Below are 26,777 nucleotides of genomic sequence, written 5' to 3' on the forward strand. Positions count from 1 at the left end.
AATTACAGCCACTTGCTTCCTTACTGAATGAATGAATGAATGAATGACTCGATGACTCACTCATAAAGACAGTTGCCGCCGGTTTTACTTAACTGTACAAATGGTAGCTAATGTTTACAAAAATGTTTTATTTTTCGTTTTGGTTGTATTGTGTTTTCATTTGATGCATTAGAACAAAGAGTGAAGAAAACAAAAAAATGTTCGTTTTGAAGAATTTTCGGAGCCTGATGAAATCGGTATAAATACGTGTTTAATACGCTCGATGTTACAGTCACTGCCCTTGCCGTCCAGAATAAAAGAGAACATCCCAATCGAGTGAAGGGATTTGTGGAAACTGACAAAACAAAAACAAACAAACTAATAAATAAATAAACAAGGAGGCGTTTCTCTGACTGGATGTTCTTCCTCAATTTTTGGCCTATACTGGCGCTAAAAGAGGAGTGTGGGAAATCCAGTTCTCATTAATATTCATAAAGTCATTACTATTCTTACATGTAAAAATTGCATTTCTAGATATCTGTAATACTATTTTCACTAGTTAAAATGCTCATTCTTGATAGCAACAATTTAATTTCAACTAGTAAAAACTATAATTCTTGATATCTGTAGGCCTAATTATATTTTCACTATATATATATTATAATGGTTTTTTATCCATTTTGTGAGGAACACTGCACTGTAGTGATTCATTTGACCGCTGGGGGCGCAAATCGTATTGTGACCATAGGTTTTGACTATAAACAGTGGCGTGACAGAATGCTCGTTCACGATTATGATCTGTAGGGAACAGCAATATACATGTACAATCACTCGATACAATAAAGCATCATTCAGTAGATGAATAGAGAATAGAGAGAATAGACAACTTTTATTTTAAACTCCAGAAGCATAAAGAATAGGCTATCCTTTCAGAAATGGAGTAGTGAGAAATGGCGAGTAAACAATGGCAGAGAATGATTCTTTAAGATGTTATACAATATATGATTTGCATTTTAATTCATTACATGTACATTGTTAAGAGGTTAAATTGTGTTGTTTGTATAAGTTGTTGTGTACGTGTGCGCGCACTTGTGAATGTGCCTGCTGGTGCGGGAGCGCGCCTGTAGGATCTGCATGGAGAGAATCGGCAGCAGCGGTGACGGTCACGTGACGGAGTCTGCTGCTGGCTGAGTGAAGCGTGTTAGCAGGTAATAAATAAAAAAAACAAATCTCTCTTTCAGACTCTTTAACTGGTATTTATATATCCGATGTTACGTAATTAATATTTCCATTTCTTTGTCGCTCATCTGTTTTAATCCATCGCTGACTGTTTTTCGAGGTTATGTTGCCTTTTGTATGGCTTTGTTTTTCCTCAGTTTAGCTTATTCGGCTGTAGCTCTGTTGTGAGACCGTTTTCCTCAAATATCCCTTCACAACAAGCCCGTATCACCAATAAGCCAGTTTTTCTTACATTAAAAACGTCATATTGATATACATCTTGGTGTGTAAATGCTCATAAGGGTTTAAATGTTATGAACAAGGACGCCGGGCGGTCGTGAGTTAGCCAGCTAAGCTACAACAATTGGAGAGAGGAAATGACATTAGAGATCATGGACAAAGGAGAGCAGAGACTGTATGCGCTTATGCTCCTCACAAACTCAGTTTTTGCACATTCATGGGGTCAAAAATATGCCATATGTAACTTAAATCCACCCGAACATCTCTAATGAATCTGTAAAGTTAAACTAGGATGCTGGTCCTGGGTCTAAATTCCCTTTGTTTGAGCCGTCACATATATATATTTTTAACCTTGTTATGTTTATGCATGTAGTTTTTTTTTTGGGGGGGGGGGGGGGTATATGGAACATGGTTATAGAAACTCAGAAAGCAAACAAAGTCATCTGTGCATGTGCTTTGATTATGGTCGTTTGTTTAAAGTTTTCTAATGTGAGCGAGCAGCCATCACGTATTTTGCTTTGATTACGAATGTTTATTGCAATTTGTCAGTAGTTGCTAATTTTATAGATTTTATTACTGTTCGAAACTGAAAAACCCAAACAAAGTTGTCTGTTTTAGTGATAAACCAATTATTTGGCTGATATTTGGCCATTTTGAGATTATTGACATTGGCCATAATAACTCACTAATATGCTCATTTGATCAGTTAGCAGAAGTGGTATTATTCTTATGTAAAAGCTAAAAAATAAAAATCTTCTGCTAACTTTGCTATTTCAAAATTCACATTTTCTGTTTTCCTACATTTCGGTGCATTTTGGGTGAATGTTGTCAAAGTCATTCATTAAATCTCCCCATCTCATTTGCCCCATTCTTTTTTTAATGTAAATTTTAATCTTCATAATCATTTCTGTTTAGTTAAGGATCACTAATTATTCCATTAGCTACCTATTCATAATTCATGAAATTTCTGAGTTTTTTTGGCTTATTTATCTGCATTTCTAAATGTGCTTTATACACAGAATATCTGTGAATTCGAAGACACTATGGGTGGTCTGCTGACCAAGAGAAAGGCTTTGTTTTTCCATTTTGTAACGATCTCAGAAATGTCCCCACATGAGACCATTGTCAGCTGGTGGAATCACTTTTGTGGGTTGTTTTGCTCGCTGTCATCATTAAATGGTTGGTGACCAGCAGCGCTTGCACAGCCAGTTTCACCCCAGCAAGATCTTTATTAGTGTATGTATTCTGCAAGCTGGGAATTTTTGCCGGATATTATCTGGTGATCTCTATATGTCAGAATCTAGCTGGAACGTTGTTGTCGGACATTTTCTGTGTGACTGCGTAGAAGCATTAAACATGCACAATAAGATCTCGTCTAGCAGCCAAGAAAAGCCCACTGTATCCATCACAGATGTTATGTGTGTTGCCTTGTCTTCTGTGTGAGCAGTGATTCTTGCTGATGTTTTAGTCTTTAGTTTCATGGAAGTGAAGAATCTAATGTACTGTAGTCTCACAAGTGGAGTTTTTAATTTGGTGGAAAATCATCTAAGAAGGTTTTTCAGGAATAGCTCATCCAAAAATGAAAATCCTGTCACTTACCCATGTCATTCCAAACCCATTTGACGGATTTCTTTGGAACACAAAAGCAGAAATGTAGCATAGGTTAAGTGTACCCATTAAGCCCATGTCCCCTTTTCAACTCTGAAGTCAAATTAAAAAAAGAGAAAATAATATTTTATGCTGCTCATTATTTTAACCAATCCAGTGATTTGTTACTTCCCTGGCATTTTGTATTGCATACCAATCACATTTGGCAATTTTCAGCCATTTCTTTGGTAACTACATTGGTATTATGACAAATAAGAGATAAATGTATTGTTATTTGTGTATGAACAAATAGTAATTTATCATTTTATATAATTTTCCTTTAAATGGAAAGATGAGTTTTATTAGCTTGCGTTTAAAGCTAATCTCTTGGTCAAACCATTAGCCTTACAGAAAGGTTAGACTGCATTACAGATGGCAAGAATTAAGCATGTGAACTGCAAACAATAAATGTTTTGTGATTCATTTTACATTAATTTACAAATAAATACATCATAAATTGTTTTAAGATTATTTTCATAAATTAACTTTTTTTAAAGATGGGCTTAAATGGTACAGTGCCACAAAACGCATGCAAACTATAGCCAGCACAATCTAACCTTGAAGGAAAAAAACTAAACATTTCTCAATGTGGGCACAATGAAAATTACTATGATACTTAGTCCACAGAATATTTAAGCTTCATGCATTTGTAAACATATCTTACATTTTGAAAGAAAAACATTCTTTTTTCACCATTACTCACTGTGGAAGCATTTAAGCCCACCTTATGTGTTTCAGTGAGGAATCCCTCTAATTGCAAACATTGATACATTTTCTGAAAGTGTTTAATGATACAATTTCTTTGTGTGCTTTTACCTTAGTAACCTTTTAACCTTACCTTACTTACTACCTTAATTTACAACTATATAGGCCTACAAATTACACACATTCATTCAAATGAGATAGAGCCCATTTTGTCCTAAAGGCCCCTTATGTATAACCGGGCATAATTCGGGAGCCAAGCCGTAGGGGGCCCACTAGGAGACCCCCCCGAAACCCCAGAGTCTGGAGCCCCAACTCGGCTTGGCTCCCGAGATACACCCGGTCAAACTTCCAGCTTGACTCCAGCTACAACTCCAGTCAAGCCGACTTAAGGCTCCAGACCACCGGCCACTAACACCTACCCATCCCACCCAGGGCTCTAATCAAACATTAGCAAAAGGATTTTTTGTTATACTTCCCTGTCACTGAATAAATATATTGATGTTTTACTTCCTTAAAATCAATTAATTTTTATATTTTGTGAATCAATGATGATGTGGGCTTATTTGGGACACATGCGGGCTTAAATGGTGCCAAAGTACCAATTAAGCCCATGCCAGACTTTATTCCTTAATTATCTTAATTTTATATTGTAAAATGTACATCAACTAATTAATACATTTTCAAATGAGAGATAAATATTGCATTTTAACAAATGATTTTTCTTATAAACTATGTCAGTATCTATGAAAAAAACCTAGACTTTGGTGGGCTTAATAGGTACACTTACCCTACATCCGCTCTTTTCCTTGCATTGATAGAGAAAGAGGACAGTGGCTATCCAGCTTCAGTACCCTCCAAAAATCACTTTAAAAGTATCATAAAAACTCTACTGTACTTGTGCCCTATATTCCAAGTGTGTCGAAGCCATATGATTGCTTTGTGTGAAAACAGACCAAATTATAAATTATAATCCATTAAAAATCTACTTCCTATCCATTAGGGCTGGGCGATGTAATGATATTATCATATAACGATATCTCACAAGTGCCCTGATGTCGATTTCAACAGTTAGTTGCCACTTTCCAGATGTATTTTACATAGCCCCGTAGTTACCATACACATCTATTGATTTTTTAAATTAGAGAAAAACATCAACTCTCTACGGACACACTATAGCTCGAGTTGCCATTGGCTAGTAGCCTACATTTTTTATTTTACTCACCAAAATGTTTACGTGAAATGCAAGAACATTACAAAGTCAAGTAAACTGTCAGTCTGTAATAAAATAAGAAAAATAATCAAATAAACACAATAGAACAAAGATGCAAATTAAATAAACCAAGCGTTAACCTTCCGGTCTCTCACTTGAATCCAACACGGACGGGACTTAAACTGCAATTCATGGACTGGCTGCTAGAGACAGGCTCCAAAAGAGAGTCAATGCCCAACTTTACAGCTGAAAAAAATATATATTTAGCACTTTGTCTGCTGTCTGTTAGCCAGCTAATCTCGCCTTTTTGCCCATTTTCGTTTATCCGGGAGTGACGCGCTGCCAAGATGGCGACGGCCGGCTCCACTTTGGGCTTCAAAAATGCTCTTCAGAAACCTACGGGTGAAGTCATGGACACTACGTCCATATTCTTTTTTTACAGTCTATGGTTATAGCTGATTCTTGTTTAATAATTTTTATTTAGGCTAGAACTTTGAAATTTCACTTGTGTCTAAAATGTTGGCGTCGTCAGAACCTTATTTATTAGACTACAAGGTTGAAAACAGTAACACAAAAATGTTCACTTTTTTTGTGACTGGACCAGTGAAAGTATTGATAGGGCAAGTAAAAATCTGAACCACTATCCTGATTGGCCCAGTAGAAAAATCCTTAGCATCTAGCCCTGGATTTAATTGTGAATATTAACCTTTTTCTCACACAGAACTATTGTATGGACTGAGAAGACTTGTAATATAGAGCATTAATCGTACTAATTTTATGATGCTTTTTTTTCTTCTAAATGGACAGCTTATATGCCAGCATGGCAAAGAAAATAATTAAAGATGGAAAATCTTACAGGTTTTGAAACAATGATGACAGAATTTTCATTTTAAGGTGAGCCATCCCTTTAAATTACCTTGTTTCAACGTTTTAAGTTGTTGTGTCAATGTGCTTTTCGTGGTTAATGAAACGGGTCACTTACGAGCAAGACTGTCAGTCTGGCACCTTAAAAAGAAAATTTCTGTAATGTAAACATTTCTTCTGTGAAATAGCTAGATTTTTAGATCACCAATACATGCTTCAGTGTAGATTCAAGGATTTAGGTAATAAACATTAATGTCCTCATGCCAGAAGACCAAGTTATTGTTTTGTATGCATAAGGAATGGCTATGTGATGTGATCGGAGTGTGAGCGTTTTAGAAGGACACTACAGGATAGTTGCGAAGTGTTAGCGGACACCAGTGTGGGCTGTGGCGTGGTCTTCATTTCAGCGGGGCTCGGATAAGCTTGATTGTTTTTTCTACAAGGGTTTCTGGCGGTCAGAGTATTGCTCAATCTTGCCCAACTGGGTTTAGGAGAAAGGAAATCCGATACGGCCCCTGTGCGTTTGCTCCAACACTGCGCGGGACACTGAAGGGAAGATCTGCAGAAAACGTCAGCTAGCTCGCTTGAACAAAACCTCATCTCGTGTCTGCAAATATTTGGACTAGAAACTAGGACATGGAAGTGTTTTCTGAATAATAACCACTTCTTGTTTTTGGCCTTGTTTTTCTTCTAGATTTTTCTGTTTTGTACATACATTGTTTTGTATATACTGTATATGATGACCTCGGTGGGCATCGAACGAGCCCGGGGCACTCGGGACAAAGCGCTGCCCACTACCACACAGACCACACAGCCACAGAAACAGCTTCAGGTGAGTGGACAACAACATATTGAAACATATGCTATGTTAGGAATAACATACTACCATGCTGCTCTTACTATTTCTGCAGTATATAGTATGACCATACTCTGCTGGAATGTATCCCAGAATGCAATATGCTAGACCTTCCAGTTTCCTTAGGGGGATTTTCACAAGACACTCTTTCATTAAAAAATAACAGCTAGATGGAGCACAAAGGGAAACGGATGGCTGGGGTTTTAAGCCGCACCTTTAAACTAACAACTAAGTTGAACTGTTTTAAAGTGACATCTTCACACAGTGCTTATGCTAGGATGCTCAAAAAACAGCAAGACAAATGTGTTTTGGCTTTAAAGTGGATGAATTTAACAATCTAGTCGTCATCCCTAATTGATTAGTCAGTTGCTATTTAATTACACTACTGAAAGTCAACACATTTTTCACTAGATTAAATTTCTACATTTTTATTTCAGAGATGATAACTGCTAAATGAAACATGCAATGTGCTGAGGTCTTGATGAAAAAATGTACTACTATTTGAAATGTTTATTGTTGTAATATGCATACTTTTACAGTATGTACTGCACAGTAGGGTAGTAGCCAAACATAGTTTCAGTCAGAGGTGGACAGTAACAAAGTACATTTACTTGAGTACTGTACTTAAGTACACTTTTTGAGTATCTGTACTTTACTTTTTCGTTTTACTTTACTTTAACCCGATTTTCGTTTTCAACCACAATACAACGTCTGTCCAACGTTGGATTCTGACATCAACCTGATTTTCATTTTCAACGTTGGGTTTGGTCTTCTAAATGCAAATTTTTTCAGTGTTTTGGAGCACACTAGCTTATAGATAACAGTAAGGTTAACATATTCATACTAAAAGCCAAAAAACTTTAAATAGGGCACTATTTGAGGGAACATATGATATGAGGGTAGGCAGGCATAGATTCAGAGGCTTACATAAGGTACTGTAAGTATTACACACAACAATAATAAAACAATGCATTGACATTTACTTTTGATACTTAAGTACTTTTAAAAACAAGTACTTCTGTGCTTTTACTTAAGTAAAAATTGGTCTTTACAACTTTTACTTGTAACGGAGTAATATTTGACCAGTAGTATCTGTACTTTCACTCAAGTAAGGATGTTATGTACTTTGTCCACCTCTGCTTTCAGTGGCCCATGTTTATCTCCACTTGACATGTCCTGGTCTGCTCATTCAATTCCCTTTTATTTATTTTTTAAAAAAGATTCATTCTGATAACTTGTGCTTCCGATTGCAGGCTACAGCCGAACAGATCCGACTGGCTCAGATGATCTATGACAAGAACGATGCAGATTTTGAGGATAAAGTGAAACAGGTATAAGAAGCTCTCTTCCATCAAAGTAAAGTTAAATCAAAGTAAAATCCTCTGATAACCCCAGTGATGAACATATTTGCTCATAGCTCATAGAGGTCACAGGGAAGAACCAAGACGATTGCATGGTTGCTCTCCATGACTGCAACGAGGATGTCAACAGAGCCATCAACTTCCTGCTTGAGGGAACCTCTGATGCTGTAAGAATTCCATCTAACAGATGCACATGTGATCTTAGACTACTTAGTAGGCACTAAAACGCGTGAGTTATTCAAAAAAGCGAAGTAAAACTGGTTTTATTGAAAATGTTGTTGCTACTGTCAGCTGTTTTGTGGCTGGGCTTTAAAATGCAAAATGATGATTTGTCAAGCTGGGCTTTATTATTTTTCTGCATGTTTTTTTTTCTTTCTTTTTTTTAGCTTAACGAACATATAACAGCACGTAATGCCCATATTCATGTGTGATTGATGCTAATCTATTTCAGAGATAAAGAGTCTGTGACTTTTGTGGTGAAATTTGAGAGGCCTCTTCTTATAGACTAGGATTTGTTTGAATTATTTCTGGGAATGAAACTCAAAAATAGAAAGTGGGTCACTTCTGTAGTGTTGATCAGAAGGTAATCCTGTGTCATAACAGACCTCTGCCTCCACCACTGTGTCAAAATACAAGCTCCCAAATGTCCTTCATCAGTAATGAGGATTCAACAGTGATGATTAGCAAACCTGTATTTAAATCGGTTATGTAAATGGCACTTCATTGACACCTAACATCTGCTGAACAATTATCTTCTTTTACTTTTTGTTTGTTCTGACTAGTAGAAATTTTATTACTTGCAGACCTCTTGGGAAACGGTGGGGAAAAAGAAGAGTCTTGGGAAGGATGGCACCTCCACTGAGAGTAAGGAGAACAAGGAGAACAGGGAGAAGAAAGAGAGGGAAAGCAGCAGGGGTCGTGGAGGAGCGAGTCGCCGTGGCAGAGGGACCAGTCGCAACAAGCCAGGTGAGTGTGTTGATGAGGTTTCCTTGTTTTTTTTACATAGCTGTTTAGGGCCTATTTACACTTCTCTCTTAATGCGTTCTTACTGATCGGATAGCAATCCGCTTGTTAAAATTGTTCATTTACACTGTGTTCGCAAAACAAATAAAAATCCGATCTTCAATTCCAGCATTATATACACATTCAGTTCACATCAACAAAAGCAGCTGATCAAATAGGAGAAATAGGAGCGGCATCAGCACTGGTATGATAATTTAGTCTCACTACTTTTAATGAAGATGACTGTGTTGAGCTTCAGGATGCGATGCCGAAATTTCGGTTTAATTTGTGGCTATATGTGTGTCGACTTGCTGAAGAGGCAACTCATCTTAGGTGGGCCATATCTGTGGCGATGCGAGTAGCAGTATATATCTGGCTGTATGTGTCACATCTGGCTATCGGGAGCCAGTATAACACGCTCTCACACCTTTGTTTTTGCCATTTTAGGAGGAGTAAAATGTACATATCTGGCTTCAACAACCAGACACATTTACACTGCGTCTCAGACCACCTTTGTGGTGATTGGATTGCAGTCTGTTTTGGAGGGCATTTACACCTGGTATAGGTATATTCGATCAGAGAGAGCGCATAAAGTGGATAAGTGTATCCAACAGCAATATTTAGACAATATTTAGGTGCAATTTTGAAAACGGATGGCAATGCCACCACCTCTGCCTGCTTGTGACATTTTTTCTTATTTGCGCTGTGGTTATAGTTATAGTATGCCTATTAATTGTTATTTAATTGTGTGGATGGCAACAATTCATTCTGGAATCAAGACCCCCCCCCCCCACCCCATTAATAATAAAACGAAAATTGGCATCAGATTCAAAGGGAATAGTGATTGTGCAACAACAACTTTTGTACTTGGGTTTTTTTTTTTTTTTTTTTTTTTTTTTTACAGTTTGATTGTGTGGAGTAGGTTTTAAATTTTAAAAGGCTCATATGTGATCTCATTTTGTTTATCTGTATAGCAAGGACAGAGGAGAATGGTGTGGAGCCTGCTCCTGTTGAGAGAGGTGCTGACCGTGGCCGCAGGGGAAGAGGCAGAGGTGAGCCCACACACAGTATAAACATCATATCATTCACATCAATTGTGCTTACTAGGGATGTGCAAATCTACGTTTACAAATTCAAATTCAATTAGTCGGGTTTTCTCTATTAGGGAAGCCTTGTATAATTAGTCTCATAACCACCCGGCACCGATCGGACATGTTTTGTTTTTAGAGATTTGTGTATATAGCTCTTCAGTAGAGGGTCACTGACACATATTCAACAAATAAATCCACCAAACCTTTTGTTACACCAAATTGACCATGGTCCTCATAAAACACTGAGATAAGAATGTTACTTCCAGCAGGTGATTTGAAGTCTTTATTGTTGAGAGCAGTGCTTTGATGTCTGTGGTGGTGCTTTAAAGGGGATACATTTCTCCTGGGTTTTTTGTGGGTTTTATCCCCCTGACAGTTATAGTAGCTATAGACTGTCAGCAGTGCATTAAAACCTCTGAGAAGTTGCGTTTCCTCATTTGAAGTGCTAAATGCCTTAAAGATGAAACTCTAAGAAAATAAATCGAGCTGTTGGACAATTGGGGTGTTTGACCATCCTGACCCATCCCTAGTGCTTGAGTTTTTATAAGTGCTTATGAGGTTTTATTTATTTATTTACAGTGTCTGGAGGTAGAGGCAGAGGTCGGGCTCCAGTTACCAGCAGGTTTACAGCACAGGGGATGGGGTTAGTATCACTCAAATGTTATTTAAACCTATAATCAATTTTCATTATCATACAGCCACTAAAACCCATTCTCACACTCTGTGTATCCTCCTGCAGGACCTTTAACCCTGCAGACTACACCACAGACAGTGGGACATCAAACTCGCACGCTGATGTCTGGGAGACGGGGGCCAACGACACTACAGATGGGACAGGTGAGAGACTCGCCTCTGTTGCACATAACTTTTCACAATCCTTTGGCCCACTCTCGTCTCTCTTTCTCTCTTTGACACATTCAGTGCCATGGCAGAATACTCTGGACGAGTGGGCAGCTGAAGACTGGAGTGAAGATGTGAGTGTGAGTCATGCTCTATAATTAACCTCCTATGAATTATGGGATTTACAGAGCTTGAAATGAATAAGCCTGAAAAGACATGGTATATGTGTTGGCCAGAAATATTAAAGAATCATATTATGTAGACTATATATGAATAATACAAATTATTTATAATCACTAATTACACTGTATCTGTTTTTTATGTACAATTATAATTATTACCAACGTATTATTATTATTATCATATATTTATAGTTATAATTCTTTAATATATAATTATACATTTAATGTTTATATTTTGTACATCTGCATAATCTCTTTTCATATATTATAGATATATGTATAAGATATATATATCATATATTATAAGAGAGATATATATATATATATATATATATATATATATATATATATATATATATATATATATATATTATTATTATTTTTTTTATTTATTTTTTTTTTATTTTTTTATTGAATTGTAATATAATTATTATACACAGGGGTGCACATAACTGGTGCTCACGTGTGGTAAAAATAAACGACGCGCAGCAGAAAACATGGAAGGAAGCGCTTTTGAGTACCAACATTTTGGCCCAAAATGTTGGTACTCAAAAGCGCTTCCTTCCATGTTTTCTGCTGCGCGTCGTTTATTTTTACCACACGTGAGCACCAGTTATGTGCACCCCTGATTATACATTATAGTTTTTATATACTATTTCATATATTTTATATCTCTCCCTCATATTTGAACGCTATAGTCATATACTATATTTTGATATAAAAATAAAAGCACTAACTGGCACATTTTGATCTCTAAAGCTCTCTGAGACCAAAGTGTTCACATCCTCTTGTGCACCTCCAACTGAGAACCACATCACACCTGGCCAGAGGTAATAAAGTCAAAGCTGGGGTTCTGTTTTCATGTGTTTGAGTTCAGCAAAGACAAATTTTAGGAAATCTATTTTAATTCCAATCATAGCATTGCATTGTGAATGTAACGTCTTGTTTATTTCACTGACTGTATTGTGTGTTTGTTGTAGTCTGGATCTGTCGTCTCTGCTGCAGAAGCCTGTGGATCGAGAAGAGGCGGGGGGTCTGAAGGCCGTGGGCTCCTCTCAGGGGCTCGGCCACAGTCTGGTCTTCACCAACTCCCACCACCAGCCTGCTCGAAACGGAGGCACATCTTCTGGCTCCAACAGCTACACACACGCCACTCTGGTGAGACAATCCACAGCCATGATTTACAGCACTTACACAAATGTTTTCCTAGAGAATGAATGGCAATGGCTGGCAGGGTGCTTATAGGACCTTTTCAGAAACTTTATCCATTTTCAGGTGTTTATTTTCCAGCTAGTAATTTAAAAGACTGAGTGTATTGTGCAATACCATTAGTGCTGAAACAGCGAGATCTGGATGGATTTCCTAATGGCACCTTTCCTTTGCGTCATTTCCCAGTCCTCTGTTTTGGGTTCTGGTTTTGGAGAGCTTGGTGGTCCAAAACTCGGGCAGACGGCCGGGCAGCAAATACTGGAACAGCTGAAGGGGCCTGGTCTTGGGCAGCTTACCTCCCCGCCCTCCAGCACAGGGACCAACTGCACTCCTGTAGGGGGGCTGGTGGGGACAGGGATTTCAGTGCCCTCCTCTTCTTGGGACATAAAACCTCCTGGAACACAGAGCTCTGCTTCACTCCCGTCCCAATTCAGTCGTGAGTTTTATAATTGCTTTACTGGCCCGGAAACACAAACTTGGTCATACTTGCAAACACGTAGCTATGCATTAACACTATTAACCTATTCATTCCAAATCAGACTTTTTTTCTTATTTAGTCACACGTGACTAAGTGTGAATGGGCTTTTTCTGTATTGTTTGCCCTGTAGGGGAGTTTCAGATGCAGCCAGAGCCATCTTTGGTGCTAAGCCAACTTGCCCAGCGACAGCAGGGCTCCCTGACCCACACGGGGCCTCTAGCCAGGCAGCCCAGCCCTCCCCCACTGAGTGCCCCTTCGCCTGCCTCGGGAACACTGGAAGCCTTTCCGAAAGCGCCGGAACCATCACAGCACCGTGACGGGCCCTCAATGGCCCCCTCACAGGCTGCCGAGTCTCAGGGCAGCAGCACACAGCAGCGGCAGATAAAGACCCAAAAGCGACGGATACCTCCCACTTCCAAGGTGACTGAGATTTAAAAAACATCGAGGTGGAATGCTTTGTAAGATCTCTTGGTGAGCTCTCTATTACCTGGTACAGTTTGTAGATGAACATTCATAAAATGGCCGTCCCAACCTATTTTGCTTATATAATCTGGCTTATTTCTGGGTTCAGTGGGATTTTCAGACAAAAAGAGTATAGGGTGGGGCTTGTTTTTATCCATCTGGAATTTATTAAATCGTAAAAACTGGGTGTTACCAGAATGGAGGGGGGAGCAAGTTATGAAGAAGAAAATACACAGATGAATTGCTCAAGCATGGTTTAGGAAATTAGATAGTCCATTTTGAATTTGTTGAAAATGTTCTTACATTTTTTCTTTTGCATATGTGTTTACTCCTGTAAACAGCATTACCGTTTAAAAAATTTGGGTCGGTAAGATTAACATTTTTGAAAAGTCAAAAAGTGCTCACCAAGGCTGCATTTATTTGATCAGGAATACAGTAAAATCAGTTATATTGTGAAATATTACAATTTAAAACAACAGGTTTTTTTATTTTCATATATTTTAAAATGTAATTTATTCCTGATTATCAGCATCATTACTCCAGTCTTCAGTGTCAAATGATTCTTCAGAAATCATTCTAATATTCTGATTTGGTGATCAAGAAACATTTATTATTATTGTAGAAAAAAGTGGAAACTTCAGTTTTGATCAATTTAATGCGTCCTTTTAGAATGGTTTTACAACATTTACCTCTAACTGTTACATAGCTTTTTTGTTTTCGTTGAAGTTTTTTTCAGTATATGCTGATATACATATTTACATGTGTTTGTACACATCCAGATTCCTGCATCAGCGGTAGAGATGCCCGGGTCAGCAGATGTGTCCGGTCTAAATGTGCAGTTTGGTGCCCTGGACTTTGGTTCAGAATCTGCCCTGCCAGACTTCGGCCAGTCGGAGAACTGCAACAGTGAACCCATAAGGGAGGCTGCAGTGGTTCCTCAGTCACAGAGCAGCCTTTACTCTAAACCAATCAGGTCAGTCAGTGGGAGAAATGGCCATAATGAAGACAAAATGGTCTCACTGTTGTCTAAATTGAATTTAAGTGCTTTTTCTTCTTCTTTGAGCAGTGGACTTCATGTATTGCTGATTTTCCTAAATCTCTCAACGCATGTCTTTCAAACCAGTGTGCTGTCTTTAGCTTTAAAACTCTCCATTCTGCATGCTAATATGTTTCCCATGATCTCCCCTGCAGTGAATCTCTGACCAGTCCGGTCCCTTTGCTGCTGCCTCTGGCCTCTTCTGACAGCATCTACCCCTCTCCCTCGGTACCTCTCCCCAGCCTCGCCCCCTCCCACACCACCCCCAGCTCTGTGACAGCCCCCTCGTCCTCCTCATCTTCCTCTTCCTCCTCCGCTGCATCATCGGCGGGTAACAGCTTTGACTGCGGTGTGGCCCCTCACTCAAGACTGACCTTTTCTCAGAGCAAGGAGCTTTCTGGACCTGTGACGGTAGGTGCACACAGAGAAACCTTAGTTTTCACAGCTACAGAGCTATTCTCAGTTAAAGGGCTACATCAATCAAAAATGAAAATTGTCATCATTTACGTTACCGTCTAAAAGTTTGGGGTTAGTAAGATTTTCTTTTTTAGAATACTTTTATTCAGCAAATATGCATGGATATTTATAATGTTACAAAAGATTTCTATTTCAAATAAATGCTGATATTTTGAACTTTCTATTCGTGAAAGAAATCAGAAACTGTTTTCAACATTGATAGTAAGAAATGTTTCTTGCACCAAATCAGCATATTAGAATGATCTCTGAAGGATCATGTGATGATGCTGAAAGATTTAGCTTTGCCATCACAGGAATAAATTACATTTTAAACTATATTAAAACAGTTATTTTAAATTGTAGGAATATTTCACATTTTTACTGTTTATACTGCATTTTTGATTGAATAAATGCAGCTATGGTAAGAAAAAGGGACTTCTTTCAAAAACAAAAAAATCTTAGTGACCCCAAACTTTTCAACGGTTGTGCACATGTTCTCATGTTGTACCATGGATGCACTATTTCTTTAGTGCACCGTACATCAAGGAGGTTATGCTGCTAATATTGATTTGATTCAGTATACTTTGTTTGCATCTCTGACAGAACGGTTTCAATGGTGCGAGGACCTCTGCTGCTTTAGACAGTAAGTCACACTCATCAGTTTTACCCTTCTTTCTGTGTCATGCATTAAAGATTTAACTTGACGCTTTTTAAACTGCTTAATTTTTTGTAATATATGACATTTTATGCCTTCTCCATCAGCCACATCGAGTTCCTCCACTCCAAAACAAGAGTCTCCTTCTCTGGTCAGCAGCACAAGTGTTGCCCCCTCTGCCCCATCCTCACTGTTGCCCCCTTCTGTTACACCACACAGCTCGGTTCTGCCCAGCCTGGCATCTGAGCTGTCCTCTGCCAGCTTACCTCCCCTCAGCAGGTGAGCGAGATGTTTATACATTTTCTTTGTATTACCCATTTATTTACATTTGATTTCATGTTTTGACAAATGTTATGTGGGCTACATATATCTGTGACACTTCCTGTTTTTCCTGTAGTCATGTGAGCAGTGGCCATCCCTCTGTGTCGGCACTTTGCACCACATCTTCACTTACAGTGAGTGCTGTAGGATACAATGACACACACTCTCTCCTCACCACCTCCACTGTCTGTAACAACTCTGTGTATGTGTCCTCAGTATACAAGTGTGGACAGCGTGAACTCTCTCGCCCCCTCATCGATGGCATTTTCCTCCCAGCCTGTGTCCGCTCTGTCCAGCGGCAACGTGAACAGTGCTACGAGTGGCGGCAACAGTCTGCACGGGTCTGGAATTTTGGGTCATGGCACCAATGGTAGCGCACTTTCCGGTATCAGGGCTGCCCCGCTACTGTCTTCCTCCAGCGGTGAGAGAGCACACACGCATCACGATATTGTGATCACACAGCAATTATCACAATACCATGTAGTATCATGACATCATTTGTGGCATTTAGATGTTGAGCATTGAGTGTTGACATTCTGCTGTCGTTTTAAGTCTTATTGCTTAATTTATTTCTACAAAGCTTCACTAATTAAATAAAATAGTACTATGAAGTACTAATAGCACTTTTACTTGGGATTTGAAAAAATCACCAAGCAATTTTTCATGGTTGGGCGTGTAAGGCACCTTATGAGTTTTGCTACAGACATGAATGATGCCTCAAATCATGTGGCTTGTTGAGGAGAAATTTTCTGTCCAACTAATGATTTTTGTACAAACACTACCATTAAAAAGTTTGTAGTAAGATTTTTTTGAAGTCTTATGTAGGGGTGTGACGGTTAGCATATAACCGTGAGACCGACGGTTATAGTTGAACACCGTCATTACAACTCTATAACCGCCAAAACCGTGTTATTAAAATATTTTTTACAAACATTTTTTATCATAGAGAATGTTTAAATACTAATTAAAAACAATTGTTAACAGTCTGTGTTATTAATGGTCTACGTCGTTTCCAACTGTATTTGATTATTTGCCAAGTACCCCCTGACCGACCGCCAATCATTTGAGATAGAAATAAAAGCTATGATATAGTGATGTGTCATCATTATGAGATTTATTAAACAAGTGAAAAACATTTGCAATAATAAACATTAGCAATGAACATTTGCAATCGGGAGACATGGTTTTTACCACTTAATGAAGTTTTGTTTTGTAAATCATCAGACATGATTTTTACCACTTCATTAAGTTTTGCTTTGTAGAAAGCATTTCTTTAAAGCAAATTTCGTTTTGTACAAATTGTATCTTAATTTTAATAAATGTTTTATCAACCAATTGCATGTATTTAATAAATAAAAAGCAAATATAGGAGACAATATAACCGTGACATTGAGGCTCCGATGCGCCGCGTTCACTTGCATTGCATTGTGAAGTTGAACTAGAGCGCATCTCATTGTAAATGAATGAAACTCAGCGTAGGCCTATGCCTCATACATTAGCATTAAATATCTTTGCTGCATCCTTTCTAGAACAGACAAGGGTTTTCTTGCGGCTCGCATCAGCAGAGCATTGCATCGTCCATAGACCCCAAAACAATCAGCGGATGGCGGGCGGGTGCGGCTTTGAAATCTGGTCAAAAAACGTTGGTGTGGATGATGAGTTATGTGATGCGGTTGCGGATGAACTAATACCCCATCCGCGTATCTCTATTGATAACAACATTGAACACTACACAAATATTAATTTTATTCAAACTAAGTTGTCCTATAACAGACGAACGTCGCAAACCCCCCCCGACGACGGTTATGTTACGAACCGTCACATTTGACTCACGTCATCACCAATTCTGAAACCGGCACACCCCTAGTCTTATGCAAGAAGTCTTATGCCCAGCAAGTAGGGCTGGACGATTTTGGAAAATAATCTAATTGCGATTTTTTTTTACCAATATTGCGATTGCGATTTAATATGCGATTATTTTTTAAGCTCTTTATCTTTTCTATTATTCAACAAAAACAAGCAATAAATCATTGTAAAATAGGGAAGGGAATCTTTAGGCACCTCATGAGCCAATACATTTTTTTTCTTTAATTGATCTTATTAATAAAACTTGAAATATTTAATTACATAATTATAAGTAGGCCTACTTATAATAATTACACATTAAAAAACTAAATTAATACAATTACATGTTAATAATTTTAACAAATATAGCTTCAAAACAAATAACAAAGAGGGAAAAAAATATTACAAGCAATAAACAAAGAGTGCTTTCAGTAGCCTATTTAAGAGTAGGCTGTCTGAACGTTTTCATCTCTTTTGAAATTATAAGATGTGGTTTGTCCTGTCTGTTTAATAACTGACTGTGTCACATTAATTTCGCGTCATAAAAGCATTTTGAGATGCAAGTACATTTAACCACGTATAGACAGAGTCGCTCACAGCCGCATGCTCAAACGCTCTTCGCAAAGCGCACGTGAGTATTTGAAATTGAAAGCAGCTTCTGGCGGTGATTTTCATATTTTTAATATATAATCCAACTGCATTCCAAGACATATGATTCCTTCGTAGAACATTTGTAAGTAAAATACCGGCGGGCGAGACCGCGCACTACAAAAGTAACATCACGCAGACTGTGCGTATCTCATATCTTGTGCAATGAAGCCCGCGAATGTCCTTGTAATTCGCTTCAACTTTTCCGAACTTTATTAAAGATTATTTCTCGTAAGGTGTCAATTTCTCGTTGGTGTCGTGTGTGAGACAGAGGAATTTAGAAGCAAGCAGAACGGTTGTTTATAAAGCACACGCGTCATCACGTATCTGTGTTTAAAACTAAGCTCAGACATAAATCTGAAATTATCTTAATCGATACAGAATCGTTGGAGAGAATCTATAACACAATATCACATAAATTAAACATAAACTGTTATTTCCTGTAGCCAGGTCTATGTGTCGCGTGCCAAGTTGATGCTTCATCTGCAATACAGACTGGTTTACTCTCGCGTGTCACGTGACCAGACTATAATCGCAGCTTTGCGGTTAAAAAAATCGCATTTCATCATATCGCGATATTATCGCAAATGCAATTAATCGTTCAGCCCTACCAGCAAGGCGTCATTTATTTGATAAAAAATAAAGTAAAACAGTAATATTGTGAAATATTACTACAAATTAAAATAACTGTTTTCTATTTTAATATAGTGTAAAATGTAATTTATTCCTGTAATGGCAAAGCGGAATTACTCCAGTGTCACATGATCCTTTGGAAATCTTTTTAATATGTTGATCAAGTGCTTAAGAAACATTTCTTACTACTAGCAATGTTGAAAACAGTTGCTTAATATTTTTGTGAAATCTGTGATACATCAGGAACGGCCAATTTATGGACAATTGTGTAATAATTCTGTCAACATGTTCCAAGCATGTATAATATATAAACAAGAAAAGGTGTTTATAATTTTCATATTTGCTTTAAATCTAATTAGGCCACTGTCGTTTTGCTATTTTATACAAATAAAAACCATTTAGTTCAGTTGGACAATGGACACTACAATTATAAACTGAAAGAGTCTGTTCTGCTCTGTACAGCAGTGGCTGCAGAGTCACAGTGCAGTATCACTTAACACACGAAGAGAGTAAGGAGAGATGACTGACAGGACGGAGAATTTGGTAACAGATACTTAGCGTCATTGATAAACATCTCATCTTGTAAAATCATGTGCGGTCAGGACCGCTGCTCCCAATACACAGAGTACGCATGATTGGGAACTTAAAAGCGAAAGTGCGTGCATTTAAAAGTGATTTCAATACCCAGCGTATAGATAGCGGCTCCTTGATGCCCGCAAATTATAGGCCTATACACAGAGTATGCGTGATCACAAATTCAAAAGCAAAAAATAAAAAAAACAAGCGCGCATTCAAAACACCCCCCCCCCCCCCCTCCCCTGGTCTCATCAGTAATACCGGTTTTGTCGCAAGTTTATATACCAGTGTGAGAATTTCCTCTCAGTGACATCCCTAAATCTTATCAGCAACTCCTGCTTCCATTTTAGTTCAGTCCCTTATCTACAATCTTCATTCTCCAACAACTCTTCCTTGTCTGTGTGCAGGTAAAGCTCCTCCTAATCTCTCTCAGGGGGTTCCTCCACTGCTACCTAACCAGTACATCATGGGACCCGGAGGTCTGCTGCCTGCCTACCCGGTAAGAACACTCATCCTCTTAAATCAAAACAGAGCAGCTTTCACCCCTCTGGGAAGTATTGTAGTGTATGTGGAATTTCAGGATTTGTGTGTGTGTGTTTTGGGTTGGGTGATTCAGTGGTGTTGCTTTTATGCACTTTTGTAAAGCGGTGTGTTATTGTGTGCATGACTTGTAAAGAGTTTATGTGATCCATATTTCATTATGTGACTCAGTACAAGCTCTGAGCCTGTGAATAATATTGATTTCAGTAATATCTATAGTGTGCAAGATGCTGAAAGTTGTTGTTTGTTGTGCAGCAGATTTATGGCTATGAAGACCTCCACATGCTCCAGTCCAGACTACCAATGGTGAGTCGGAGACCATCAAATTCCCTCTTAAAATACATTAGAGCAGTGGTTCTCAACCAGGGTGCCTCAACACACTTCCAAAGGGCCTCAAGATGACTGGATTATTTTAATGGTTGTTTTGTCTTATTTTAAATAAACTGAAACAACTAAAAATCAAGATATTTCTTATTATTTGGTTCTTTTTATATTATTATTATATATTTATATATTATCATTATTATATATTATTTTATTTTTTTATTTTTGTGGACAATAAAGGGAAAATCAAAATGGTTGAGATCAATTTTACATTTCCTTAATTTCTATTTTCTTGACTATTGGTTGACTGGCATTAGACATCTTGAGTGTAGAATGGCAAATATAGGTCTATGATATTAGACAAACACAACTGCTGATATTCACTCATTGACAAGATAGAAATGTTTTGGGAAACAACGGAAGAGCTAACATCTGTTAATGTGCCAAGCATGTGTGGTTATCAGCTCAAAAAGGCCAAAGACTAATCGGCTTGTTGCAGTTATTACATCATTTGGGATATATTTGAGATAACATGATCACTGTGCACAGTGTATTCCAGTCAATTTGAAATAACCATCCAAGTAAGGTCATTTTAAAATGATTACAATCCAGTAATGTGAAGAAATTAGGTCAAATATGTTTGTAATTATTGTAATAATAATAAATTCTTATTATATACATATTATAAAACAACTAATTATATTCATTTAATATTCAAGCATTAATGGAAAGTTGATTTAAATATTCATTAAAATAAAATAAAATCTGTCCTGATCGGTATTTGTTTACATGGCCTTATAATCATGTAGGCCTAATTTTTCAAGTTCATTGTAAATAACTCTGTGTATGTATAATACATTTTAATGTGAACAACAAAATGTATTTGCTAAGCACAATTATTTGAATGACAATCAATTGTCAAACTAGACAAATGTTCACTCTGCAATCTCTGCTTTTTTGTGATCCCTGTAGGATTACTATGGAATCACATTCCCAGGGCCGACTGCTACGCTGTCTGGCAGAGATGGAAGCCTCGCCAACAACCCTTACTCAGGTTCCGCATTGCTATATTCAGTTGCTTTTTATTGGTCTGTAAGCTTTGATTCATGACATCTGTGTAGATTAAAGCAGGAAATAAAAAGTATCTGTTTTTGTTTTTTTTCTCCACTCAGGTGACATCACAAAGTTTGGCCGAGGTGAATCCGCCTCACCAGCACCCTCTGCCAGCCTGTCTGCTGCTCACGGCCCACAGACGGCACAGCCTCCGCAGGCTCAGAGCCAGGGACAGAACCAGCCCCAGCCGCAGGGCCACCACAACACCCAACAGACCTTCCTAAACCCAGCCCTGCCCCCTGGATACAGCTATACAGGCCTTCCCTACTACCCCGGGGTGCCTGGCGTGCCCAGCGCATTCCAGTACGGCCCAACCATGTTCGTGCCCCCTAGCTCGGCCAAGCAGCATGGCATGGGTCTGAGCAACCCCACGACGCCATTCCAGCAGCCCAGCGGCTACGGCCAGCACGCCTTCAGCTCAGGTTTGTGCAGATTAGACACATGCACACATTCTCATGCATACTCTGTGCCGTTGAGTGTCAAAGTATTGTTTTTGTCCATTTCAAGGGTATGATGACCTGACGCAAGGCCCAGCAGGAACTGAGTACAGCAAAGGCTACAGTAACTCTTCTCAAACACAGGCCAAATCTGCTGCCTCTGGCCCAGGGAAAGGTACAAACACACCTCATTGCAGTTTTTCTGTATAAACTGACCCTGTCCACTAAATTAAAATGATGCATCAATTTGTGTCCCAGTTGTCTCTGTGACATCTAGCAATTCTGGGGTGCCAGACATCAGTGGAACTGTTTACAATAAAACACAGGTGCTTTTATTCATTTATGCTTCACACACACATATACACTACCGTTCAAATGTTTATGGTTGGTAAGATGTTTATGAAAGAAGTCTCTTCTGCTCACCAGGCTACAAGTATTTGATCAGAAATACTTGTTTTCTATTCTAAAATGTAATTTGTTCCTGTAGCCATTCATTTAGCGTCACTTCAGTTAAAAAGAACAGCAGTCTAAAATAGAAATATTTTTGAACATTATTAATGTTTTTAGTCACTTTTGATCAGTGTAATGCTGAATAAAATAAAAAAACGGACCCCAAACCTTTCTATAAATATAAATGCATGTATATAACGAGAGAAACATTAGTTATATAATGTGTGTGTACTTTTTTCCTGCAGCCGTTTGATAAGCAGGGTTTCCATGCTGGCACACCTCCTCCTTTCAACCTCCCCTCGGCTCTGGGCGGCACGGGACCTTTGACCCCTGGTGCTGCCCCTGGTTATCCTGCTCCATTCCTTCACATTCTGCCGGCACACCAGCAGCCGCACTCACAGCTGCTCCATCATCACCTCACCCAGGACGGACAGGTCAGTCCCTGTCTGTTCACACTAAGTCTGAAATTTTGAAATTAAATAATGCATCTCAAACAAAACCCCTTATACAGAGTCTGAGATATTATTGAAATGTACATCAACCACAAAGAATAAATGTATTTTATACTTTTCCTGTAATTTCAGTCACAGAGAACTTCGGTATACTGTCTTCAAAGTATTAAGATGTTATAGATGTAAGTACAAAAGTTGTCAACATGGTAACCTTTCACCCTTGTGAGCTCATCGGTCTGGTGTGTGTGTTCACGTAGGGTGGGCCAAACCAGAGAAGCCAGTCCAGCGCCATGCAGCAGAAGACCCAGGTCAACAAGTCCAACTATGGCAGCTCTCCCTACTGGGGCAACTGAGCACAGTCCACACAACAGGTGCCGTCCCGCACCCGACGACACACGCCGATCAAAGCAGAGGGACGCCCGTACACACTACCATCATCCTCATCCTCCTCCTACATCCTCATCTCCCCTTTTCAAAGTTTTGGCTGTTGTATGTAAAGTATATTTATGTATGTATTTATACAGTATATATGTATTGGTAGAATATGAAATGTGGTTTTTCTGCATTTTGTTTTTGAAGGATTTTTTTTTTTTTTTTTCATTGCTAACTGGTTAAGAGGATATGATGACAGAGAAGTGATGAGAACATAACAGAAGAGTGAATATACTTGAAGCAGAGCAGGCATCATGATCTAACATGGAGTTTTTATTTGTATACATACCCCTGATAATGTATGTACATTACTGCTAAGCTTGATCACTTGATGGTGAAGCCTTTTTTTAACTTTTGTATTTTGCTCCTCTCCCACCCCTTCACCTGTGAACTTTTTTTCTATCGAGGGGGATTTTTAATTTCAGTTCTTAATTTTGTTCCCTCTGCCCATCATTTGTGAAATCCCTCCCACCCACCAAATTGGCTAAATGGTAGCATTTTAGATCAGATTTCATTTTAACATTGGTTTTACCCTTGTTGTCAAAATAAAACTGTCCAGTTTACTCGTTTCAGTCTGATTTTTCACGCACCCAGTACTTCAGCACACATGAGCAGTAATAAGAATATATTTCATTTATTAAAAATATATGCCATGACAGATCATCTCTCGATCTCTCTCTAATGCTGGATTCACATCAAGTTTATGGGGGTCGTTTTTCGCAAATGTACACGCTTCAAAGGTTTGAGGTCGTTTTATATACAATAAACAAGATATTGCAGTAACAATTTTGACCCTATTATATGGTAAGTAGCCAACATGTTAATTAATATTGCTGACTCATTTGTATAATTATAAACTATCTCATAACATGAAATTGTAAATACATTCATGCCACCTCTAAGGTGCATTAAACTCTGTAAATACATCAGCTCTATAGTGTATTTTCTTTAAAATGTAAGCTTTAAAGGAGTAGTTCACCCAAAAATTTTAATTGTCATAATTTGCTCATCCTTATGTTGACGGTAGCTATTGACTTCCATAGTAGGGAAAAAATACCATGGAAGTCAATGGCTAGAGTCAACTGTCGGGTTACAGACTTTCAAAATTTCTTTTTAGTTCAACAGAGGAAACGTGTACAGGTTTGAAACAAGTGAGTACCGGTAAATTACAGAATTTTCACTTCTGGGTGGACGATCCCTTTAACGTACAACTTAACATTACTGAAGAATAACTACTATAAAAAGAGTGAATTATGTTAACCATAACATTAACTACTGTATAAACTTGACTCCTTTGTAAAGGTGTTTATTTGTTAATACCATGTCATCTTCTAACAGTAATTAACATGACAGGAACAGCTGAAGTTACAGAATCACATTAATTTATTGAAATGCCAGTAATTTATGCAATGCATAATATGAATCAATAGATGGAGTACTTGATAACGGCTAGGTAGACACCACATGCATGATATCAGTTCATTTTCCATCTGTAAATGAATCCGTACGTTTAACTATAAAAATATGCTTTGCTACAAACAGCTCCAAATCAGATTATGAATAATCAAACCAGCACACTTGAAGAAAAACCTTTTCATCAATTAAAAGCATGTGACATTTAAAGTGAAATTCAGATGGCAAGCTTCGAAATCTTTTCACTGATGCCAAAGGGCCGTCATTTTATTAGAGCAAGGCACAAATGAACGGTTTCAGAAAGGTGCTTTGAGAATGACAGGAAAAAGCAGTTTGTATAAAAGAAACACATGACAGCTCAATGCATCACTCTTCTTGCGCGCAGCTCTCAAACAGCTTAAATTCTTGACCATGAGTCCAACATTCATAAATGAAAAAAAAAAAAAAAAAACCTGTACAATAGTGAAAAAGTCCAGTCAGAAGGAACACGCTTATTCATCCTCCTCTGCCTACTTTTTCTTTTTCTTCTTTTTCTTCTCCACCTGCGTCACATCAGCCTCCTCCGTCACCTCAGGCTCCGCCTCCACGACGTCAATCGTCCTCTTCTTTTTCTTAGAAGGCGTGGCTTCACCACCGTTTGTCATGACCTCTTCCTCCACCTCCGGTTTCTCCTCAGCTGCCGGCTTCTTTTTCTTTTTCTTCTTTATGGAATCCGGTTTCTCCTGAAGAACAAAAGGAAGTCATTAACACCACGTATGAAACATCAAACTTCAGATTATCAAGCTCAGAGATGATCATGTCCTGCTCACTTCAGTGATCAAACCCACAGAGTTGGGCCTGTCAATGGTTCGGAGGAGATTTGCTTTAGCATGACAAGATATGAGACAGGTCCATGAGAAGGTCCAGCCTCCAGTATAGACATGCTTAAAATTATACTCAGCACTATAGTGAAGAAAAACATATTTGAAACTAAGGTATATTTAAACAAATCTTATGATTTTTATTAAAATCAAATTGTGTGAATAATTTGCAATGTTATTTTAATTTAAATTAAACCCCCTGCGCTAAATGACACAGATGAAGTGTTATTCACAAGTACCTCAGCATCGCCATTGGCTTTCTCTTCATCTCCTTCTGCTGTGGAAAGAGCTTCTAGTTTCCTCTTTTCACGCTTCTTTTTCTTCTTTTCCTTCTTCTCGAGTTTGCGCTTGATTTCAGCAGTCACCTCAGTAGCCTGCGAGCGAGAAAAATGTTCACGTATCTGCATTTGCACAAGCCTAGTAAAACCTAAACTTCACGGTGCTGTGTCAGGCTCATTAAATCAGTTAAGCCTCCATGTAGGAGTCAGGAGAGAAGAATCATCACTCACAGCACTTCAGGAAACTATAGTAACAACGATTCATAGTGAGAAATATTCACAATCAGCACTTTAAAAGCATTATTAGCAATGAAAAAGCAGTTACAAAACGTAGGCAGCTCACTAGCCTTAAGTGGCACAAGTCATATTCAAACTACAGAACATTGAACCCACGTCAAAAAAAAGAAATGTTCTATTTAGTGATATTATCATTCAATAATCGGCCTATGTTGTTCTGGTTTCTGAACACTGCTTTGGTTTAGTTGTCACCTCTGCAACAGCTTCTTTCATGACATCCAGGTTCTTCCGTGGGGCTTCACCGGTCTCATAGAAGGACAGACGTTCTTCTACTTGACCACGTAGCTTGTCACCAAACACGCATGTGGGAACCTCTGTGTGAACAGAACGAAGACATCAAGATAACAAACAAGTACTAATGAAAATGTGTTTGGCCAAAAGTTCTGCTCAGGATTACAATTTCAACAACCACTGAGGTGGGTTACTGTTGACGAAAAATAGAAGCATCACAGCAAAAGCCAAGCAGAGGTAACAAAATAAACGAGGGAAGATGGGATCCTCACCAGAAAAGCAGTCAATGCGTGACGCAATGGTGCACTTGTTGGCCAGGTAACGTGAGATGCGACCCTTGTTCTTGGCAGCGGCACGTCCAATGAACGTCGAATGGAAAATGAGACCGTACTTTGGGGTGTTTCCTTTGGTCTTCAGCGCCCTATTTCACAGGACA

The 26,777-nt window shown here is 38.4% G+C and overlaps 2 protein-coding genes across 4 annotated transcripts in view; one reads left to right on the top strand and one right to left on the bottom strand.

Annotated features, from left to right (window-relative positions):
- The first annotated feature begins 1,108 nt into the window (after positions 1 to 1,108).
- Positions 1,109 to 23,594, top strand: ubap2a (ubiquitin associated protein 2a). 3 transcript variants are annotated; one of them, XM_079898204.1, is made up of 27 exons: positions 1,109 to 1,187; positions 6,558 to 6,695; positions 7,973 to 8,050; positions 8,137 to 8,247; positions 8,884 to 9,046; positions 10,057 to 10,134; positions 10,753 to 10,816; positions 10,913 to 11,010; positions 11,095 to 11,153; positions 11,955 to 12,025; positions 12,176 to 12,353; positions 12,591 to 12,840; positions 13,013 to 13,302; positions 14,124 to 14,317; positions 14,536 to 14,791; positions 15,440 to 15,479; positions 15,599 to 15,770; positions 15,889 to 15,946; positions 16,029 to 16,233; positions 19,922 to 20,013; positions 20,310 to 20,360; positions 21,351 to 21,432; positions 21,551 to 21,913; positions 21,999 to 22,103; positions 22,187 to 22,254; positions 22,624 to 22,812; positions 23,088 to 23,594. In XM_079898204.1, the coding sequence occupies exons 2-27, from the start codon at positions 6,600 to 6,602 to the stop codon at positions 23,181 to 23,183; spliced, it is 3,507 nt and encodes a 1,168-aa protein (XP_079754330.1). In that variant the 5' UTR covers positions 1,109 to 1,187; positions 6,558 to 6,599; the 3' UTR covers positions 23,184 to 23,594. The 3 variants fall into 3 exon arrangements, with proteins under 3 accessions (XP_079754330.1, XP_079754331.1, XP_079754332.1); XM_079898205.1 differs by having other exon boundaries at positions 20,313 to 20,360; XM_079898206.1 differs by having other exon boundaries at positions 11,095 to 11,147.
- A 285-nt stretch (positions 23,595 to 23,879) lies between these two features.
- nop56 (NOP56 ribonucleoprotein homolog) overlaps positions 23,880 to 26,777 on the bottom strand; it is a 6,092-nt gene continuing 3,194 nt past the window's right edge. Inside the window, exons 5-8 of the mRNA XM_079847329.1 lie at positions 26,614 to 26,766; positions 26,303 to 26,424; positions 25,775 to 25,909; positions 23,880 to 25,397 (exon numbers count right to left, since the gene is read on the bottom strand). Coding sequence (XP_079703455.1) covers positions 25,185 to 25,397; positions 25,775 to 25,909; positions 26,303 to 26,424; positions 26,614 to 26,766 — 623 coding nt within the window. The 3' untranslated portion in view covers positions 23,880 to 25,184. The remainder of the gene's footprint in view (positions 25,398 to 25,774; positions 25,910 to 26,302; positions 26,425 to 26,613; positions 26,767 to 26,777) is intronic.

This window comes from Squalius cephalus (assembly GCF_949319135.1).
Source record: "Squalius cephalus genome assembly, chromosome: 17".
NCBI lineage: Eukaryota > Metazoa > Chordata > Actinopteri > Cypriniformes > Leuciscidae > Squalius > Squalius cephalus.

Coding starts and splice junctions, on each gene's coding strand:
- ubap2a (XM_079898204.1), top strand. CDS start 6,600: ATGATGACCTCGGTGGGCATCGAACGAGCCCGGGGCACTCGGGACAAA. Junction 11,011..11,094: donor CGACACTACAGATGGGACAG/GTGAGAGACTCG, acceptor TGACACATTCAG/TGCCATGGCAGAATACTCTG. Junction 15,771..15,888: donor AGCTTACCTCCCCTCAGCAG/GTGAGCGAGATG, acceptor TTTTTCCTGTAG/TCATGTGAGCAGTGGCCATC.